Source organism: Notothenia rossii, assembly GCF_949606895.1.
Source record: "Notothenia rossii genome assembly, chromosome: 11".
Taxonomy (NCBI): domain Eukaryota; kingdom Metazoa; phylum Chordata; class Actinopteri; order Perciformes; family Nototheniidae; genus Notothenia; species Notothenia rossii.
In genome coordinates, this window is record NC_136910.1 from 13,306,001 (window position 1) to 13,312,790 (window position 6,790).

The 6,790-nt window shown below is 42.7% G+C and overlaps 1 protein-coding gene across 2 annotated transcripts in view; it reads left to right on the forward strand.

Moving 5' to 3' along the window:
- The window catches only part of polr3a (polymerase (RNA) III (DNA directed) polypeptide A), a 39,213-nt gene that overhangs the window by 31,557 nt on the left and 866 nt on the right, over window positions 1–6,790 (forward strand). Inside the window, exons 22-31 of one of the 2 annotated variants that reach the window (XM_079659456.1) lie at window positions 527–562; window positions 893–979; window positions 1,078–1,160; window positions 2,777–2,947; window positions 3,171–3,264; window positions 3,364–3,456; window positions 5,560–5,724; window positions 5,920–6,084; window positions 6,432–6,563; window positions 6,648–6,780. In XM_079659456.1, the coding sequence (XP_079515582.1) occupies window positions 527–562; window positions 893–979; window positions 1,078–1,160; window positions 2,777–2,947; window positions 3,171–3,264; window positions 3,364–3,456; window positions 5,560–5,724; window positions 5,920–6,084; window positions 6,432–6,563; window positions 6,648–6,780 (1,159 nt within the window). The remainder of the gene's footprint in view (window positions 1–526; window positions 563–892; window positions 980–1,077; window positions 1,161–2,776; window positions 2,948–3,170; window positions 3,265–3,363; window positions 3,457–5,559; window positions 5,725–5,919; window positions 6,085–6,431; window positions 6,564–6,647; window positions 6,781–6,790) is intronic. The other variant, XM_079659457.1, reaches the window with a different exon arrangement.

The following is a 6,790-nucleotide window of genomic DNA, read 5'->3' on the forward strand; positions in this document are numbered from 1 at the left end:
AATATAATATTTTAACGATTTAAAAAAAAAATACTATTTTAACTATAAAGGTTGACAAATATTTCAATTTAATTCAGGGCTGCTGTCTATATCATGTCTTTTAACAGATTCAGTTACATTTATATCAACTCCCTAAGCAATTTGAATAGGATTTCTCTATTTGAAAACGGTATTATCTTCTAATATAAAGTGCCACATTTCACAATGATAATAGATTATTGACACTTCATTTCGCTAAAATGGATCATTACATCTCTAGTAGACAAAGCAGAGAAATAATCATTACACCTCCCTCGGTCAGCAAACATTCATAAGCACAAAAACATCAATTAAAGTGTTTGCTTTTGACCGTATGCTTTAATGAGGACGGCTTGTGAAAGGTTATTAGGCGGCCTTTAGAAAATACGGTTGCCTTGGATTAAATTCTTAGCGTCAACATTTAATCATGTGAAGTCAAAGCCAGTTACATGCAGATAATTGGTGAGCTGGGAGTAATTCATGTGAACCTTTCCCCCCTTTCGTGAAGGCGTTAACTGAGACAGGCTCAGAGAAGTACCTGGAGGTATAGTGACCGAGCATGATGGAGTGTGCTTTAACGACCCGAGGAATGGCGTGTCAGCAAGAACTCAAACAGATTGATAATAACTCAATTACCCCACTGTTGCCTTGTTTGTGCTGATTTGTAAGCTTTGAGTGCTCTCTTTAAAACACTGCTGATGTTTTATTTTTAAAGAGATTGTTCAATGTGAACTACTGGGTGTTTGCATTTGATTTACTGTCATTTCTAACAACTGCATGACAGTGTATCGATTCAAGCAGCACACACTTGGGTAATTGTTTTTATTCAGAGATTATCCTCTGACATTGCTGAATTGTCTTCCCTGAACTGTAGGAGATAAGGAAATTTGCTAAGAACATCTCAGAACGGATCAAAAAGACCAGAGACAAATACGGCATCAACGACAATGGCACCAGCGAGGTTGGCATCACACACTGTTAATGAATGTGTTTAATACAGCAATGTCCTTCAACTACATCTGTATTTCATTGCTTCTCTTCCCACCTTTTGTTGTGCAGCCAAAAGTGCTTTATCAGCTGGACCGCATAACCCCCACCCAGCTGGAGAAGTTCCTTGAAACCTGCAGGAACAAGTACATGAGGTACAAGACTCCTGTTTTCTGTGGTTCATTGAAATATGAAGTTAATGGCAAACATTTTCAGTCAGTTCTTCCTGGAACGCATTCAAAGTGACGCTTTTACAGTGACTGAAATAGACTACTCAGACTAAAACGCTGCTTATTTTCTCACTGCGCACACCTTGCCAGTCACTGCATAAAGTGGTCAAGAATAAAGATGTGGGTTTGATTAAAGTTACAACATTATTTAGTACAGTATAGTTTAGCGACAGGTCCGGCAGTGGCTCAGTCAGTAGGGGCTTGGACTGTGAGCCGTAGGGTCGCCGGTTCAAGTCCCCGACCAGACCTAAATATGGAGTGTGGACTGCTACTTGGAGAGGACCCAGTTCACCTCCTGCCCTGCCGTGGTGCCCTTGAGCAAGGCACCGAACATCCCCCTTTAGCTGCCCACTGCTCCTAGTACTAGACTCCTGGTACTAGGATGGGTTAAAAGCAGAGAACACATGTCACAGTGGGTGTTTCTCAATGTCGAGTACGCTTGCTTGGTAGCACATGTCTTCCGAGCGTCTTGCTTCAGAAGCGAGGCAAGAATACTTCCTGGCATTCGGAAAACAAAGAACAGGCTAGCAAGTGTGCAGGTGTGCGTCATATGAGAGGCCCCGCCTTACATTTTCCGCCACAGATTTGGGGAAATTGGTCCGTGCGCAAAGCATTGTGGGGATTTTAAGACCGCGGAGCCTACATATGTGCAGCCTCAAGATTTCTCCAAACAAAGTACGCCGGGCTCGGTAGAATTCCAAGTATGCTGGACATTGGAACAGCACTTGGGCGGCACTCGACGACGTACTATGCTTGAAATAGTGGCTCTGGAGCAGCTCTGGAGTGGCTCTGGAGCAGCTTTACTCGCGATAGAGAAACACCCTGTGTGTGCTGTGTGCTCTGCATGTGTGACCGTTAAAGAGGGTTTCATCCCTCCCAATTCTTCTTCTTCTTCTTCTTCTTCTTCTTCTTCTTCTTCTTCTTCTTCTTCTAATCAAATCAAATCAAATCCACCCCAAATTCAACGTTAAAAATGATGCTGGAAAAATATCCCAAAAGCTGTTCAATCATCCTTAAAAGGTCTGTATCAAAATCAATGACCATCCTTCCATTCCACCACAAATGTCAACCTTCAAGGTCCTGACAGGAAAGAATTTCATCACTAACGTCACCAGGCTTCCTGATGGTTTCTTTGGTAACCATGGAGGATTTTACACAGATCAAATGTCAAACCCTCCTGTAGTTGTTGAGAGAAAGCCATTGCTATTTCAGAAGCCATGTCCCTGGCATAGCTAACAGCAAAGTGTTAAACTGTGCTGACACTGCTAATGCTACATTAAAAAATCAAATTTCTTAGTTAAATCAAAAAATGTATTTTACAATTAAACGACATTCTATGATTAATGTGCCTTCACACAGTACATTCATTAGCTTTGGTAACGTTTTTGCAGATTGACAGTGGATTTGTGTCGACGTGATTGGCTTTTTGTATCCCTTGTACACCTTGTACACACGACTGTTGAGATGATGATGTTCTCCAGCTTAATGAAAGAGTGACAGACCAAAGACCGTCTCTTTTCTTGTGTTTTTTCCCCGTGCAGAGCTCAGATGGAGCCGGGCTCCGCGGTGGGAGCTCTTTGTGCCCAGAGCATCGGAGAGCCCGGCACTCAGATGACCCTGAAGACCTTCCACTTCGCCGGTGTGGCGTCCATGAACATCACTCTGGGGGTGCCTCGCATCAAAGAGATTATCAATGCATCAAAGAACATCAGGTTTGAGAGATAAAGCGGCAGAGAAGAGAGAGGAAGCAGATCTTTTGTGTGATATTTCCTGCTGCTTTAAGCCACTTTAAAATTAAGCAGTTCCTTCTTAAATCAATGGATTAGAAACTGAATTAGGGCACTTAGCAGAATAAGCTGTGCGGGGCTACAGCATCATCTCTGTGTCACAGTAATTTATACACATCCCTAATTTAGTCCTCTCCTCACCACTCAGCACCCCTATAATCACGGCTCATTTGGATGTGGACGAAGACGCTGACTTTGCCCGGCTGGTGAAGGGGAGGATCGAGAAAACACTTCTTGGAGAGGTATTCCAACCGCATGCCTATTTTATACACCACAGTTAATCGTGTGCGAACTTGTTGGAGTGCTGTAATGAAGCCACGGTCTCCTCCTGTTCTGTTCAGATTTCTGAGTACATAGAAGAGGTTTTTCTACCCGACGACTGCTTCATCCTGGTGAAACTGTCCCTGGAGAGAATAAGGCTGCTGCGCCTGGAGGTACCACCCATTATCTTTTTATTTGTAGTAGCACAGTGTCAAAGTACTCCAAATGCATGCCCACTTCCACACTGATTAAAAACAGCTCGAGTTTATCCACCCATGATTACACAGTGTTTACCACAGTAATTACTTAATCTGGGACCATGGAGACATCACAACTCGCCCTGCTACACCTTTTTTTCTCCTGTTATGAACCATGTTGTTATTGTTAAGAGGATAACATTTGGAAATTGAGTTAAGTTATTGAATAAGAAAACGTTGACAATCCAAATATAGATATTGGAGTGTAACTGATATTGCAAGGTTGGTTTTTTTCTCAACTTTTCAAGATGTATTTTTTCACTTCTAAATCAGAGCATGCCACAGATACATATTTTAAAGTTAAACAGGACGTATACCTCACCAGGGGACATGCTTGATGTCTCCTGACAATTCTACTCTTTCGGGGCCACCTAAGGGGGATCTCTTGAAGGAACAGTTGGATATCTATGGAAACACAAGGGGGAGGACACATTTACAAGGGGAAATGCACCTTCTGATGTGGGTATTCATTTATTTTTGAATACTGTTGTCATAGTGACACAATAATTTGGGTCCAGAGAGAGAATAGTGAACCCTATCAACAGGGACAGTGCACTTTAATTAACATTGCTGTGAATGTGCCAGAGTTATTCGAGTTGCTATTTTTCATCTGTAGTCCACTGGACAGATTTTGGAAGTCACCCTAAAGCAGGGGTGTCAAACTCAAGGCCCGGCGGCCAAATCCGGCCCGCGACCTAATTTTAGGTGGCCCGCAAGAGCTTGCAAAGAATATAATATACAATACAATTGGTGTAATTATTGAATATTTACTTTCAATTATTTGCTCTAGACTTTCAGACGTAGTTATTTAGGAAGATATTACCAGAACTGATAATAATCCAATGCAGGGCCCGGCCAACAATGTAATATAATCCATTATTTAATATATATTATACATTTACATATGTATATTTATATATAACTAAAATTACAACCGGCCCTTTAAGTGCAACCATAATGCCGATGTGGCCCGGGATGAAATTGAGTTTGACACCCCTGCCCTAAAGACACATTTCAATTGTGTTGATTTTGGAGTTCAAACAAAGAGCCTGGGATGAAGCACCAAAGTCTTTCTTCCTCTCACTGTTTGATGGCTTTCTGTTTTGTGACCTGCTCTATCGAAATCAGTCGCATTGACCCGAAGACACTTTTTGAGTTGTAGACACTGCTGGAAAGAGGAGATTCCTAGCTTTCTAATGATATCAGGATTGTTTTTGTACTCCAAATATTAAGCGAAATATGTCACATTATTGTGTGTGTGTGTGTGTGTGTGTGTGTGTGTGTGTGTGTGTGTGTGTGTGTGTGTGTGTGTGTGTGTGTGTGTGTGTGTGTGTGTGTGTGTGTGTGTGTGTGTGTGTGTGTGTGTGTGTGTGTGTGTGTGTGTGTGTGTGTGTGTGTGTGTGTGTGTGTGTGTGTGTGTGTGTGTGTGTGTGTGTGTGTGTGTGTGTGTGTGTGTGTGTGTGTGTGTGTGTGTTGCCTGCTGTGACGTTAAGTGACTCCGCTCTCTGCTTGTAATTATGCCAAAGCTTCAAAGTTGTATTTATCATCTGAATTTGCCGAAACAAGTTTAATATTCTGAAAGCCAAGGCTTTGTTTAATTGAAATCAGACGAAAACAAACTGGAACGGACCCCGCCGTGTTATTTATGATTACTCTACGCTTACATTCATAATGTCATCCGGAGGGAGGGGGGGCGGCGCTGCAGAAGAGCAGCCTTTCATCTTCCCTTTAAAAGCTTAAAGAATGTATTTATCGTGTGAGTTTGGAAATAAAAGTTTCATATTCTGAAAGCCAAGACTTTGTTTGTTTAAAATCAAACAAAACACCCGAACCCCGAAAAAATAGTTTTTTACGAAAATCCACGTTTATTTTGAAATGAGCCGTTGTGACTTCCGACTGATTTCGATAGAGACTCGCAGGTCAGAGGTCAGAGGTCACATCATCCGAAGTGCTTTTGTGTTTTGTTAAAAGAATAACAAACGGATGCTTTGCCTCAGATTTCTCGTGTTTTTCTTCCAGGTAAATGCGGAAACAGTGCGTTACTCCATCTGCATGTCCAAACTCCGGGTGAAGCCGGGAGACATCGCTGTGCACGGCGAGGCGGTGGTGTGTGTGTCTCCGCGGGAGAACAACAAAAGCTCCATGTACTACGTGCTGCAGCAGTTAAAAGGGGAACTCCCGAAGGTGATCATCTGCTTTTCTCCACATTCTTAATTCCATTTTTTGACCTCGAAATCAGTTTCCAAAGCCCTGATTAGTGCTCACTCCACACACTGAAGGCTTCTTTATGTTTTGTGCTGGATCTTAATTCACGTGGTGCTCCTACAGTAAATGTGTTGAGAAGTAAAGCTCATGTTTTTTTATTTCTCAATTGGAAAGGTGGTGGTTCAAGGGATACCTGAAGTTTCCCGAGCTGTGATTCACATCGACGAACAGAGCACCAAGACCATGTACAAGCTCCTGGTGGAGGGGGACAACCTGAGGTCTGTCATGGCAACGCATGGAGTGAAAGGAAGCAAGACTACTTCAAACAACACATATGAGGTATCTGCAAACAGAGATGTAGAGCCAGAGGCGGTTAAGACGAGCCCTGCTTGAGTCCTTTGTTTGGTTCCACATCTGCCCTCCTGCTCATTGCTATTCTGCTTCCCTGTCAGATGACAAATGGAATATAAACAAAAACATGGAGCCTGAAAACCAAAGCTAACACTTTCTCCTGGGGCTGCCTCGCTCTACTGATAAAGGAAATGAAGAACCTCTTAAAGTCTGAGGCAGAATGTTTGGCAAATGGTCGTGGCAGTCTTTGAAGCAGAATGTTAAATGGCCTTAACTAAACTGACTGGGGCGAGTTATCTTGTGCTTACAAGCTTTTTGCATTTGCATTTTTCTAGGTGGAGAAGACTTTGGGTATTGAGGCGGCCAGATCCACCATCATAAATGAGATTCAGTACACTATGTCGAACCATGGAATGAGCATTGACCGGCGCCACGTCATGCTCCTAGGAGATCTCATGTCCTACAAGGTATGACCAGTCCAAATACTGATATATCTTCCTAGTGTAAGAAGCCTTTTCAAATGGGTGCAATCTGTGTTTCTATCCATTCAGGGGGAGATACTGGGAATCACCAGGTTTGGTTTAGCCAAAATGAAGGAGAGTGTCCTCATGCTGGCCTCCTTCGAGAAAACAGCTGATCATCTCTTCGATGCCGCGTACTTCGGACAAAAGGACTCAGTCTGTGGTAAAGACAT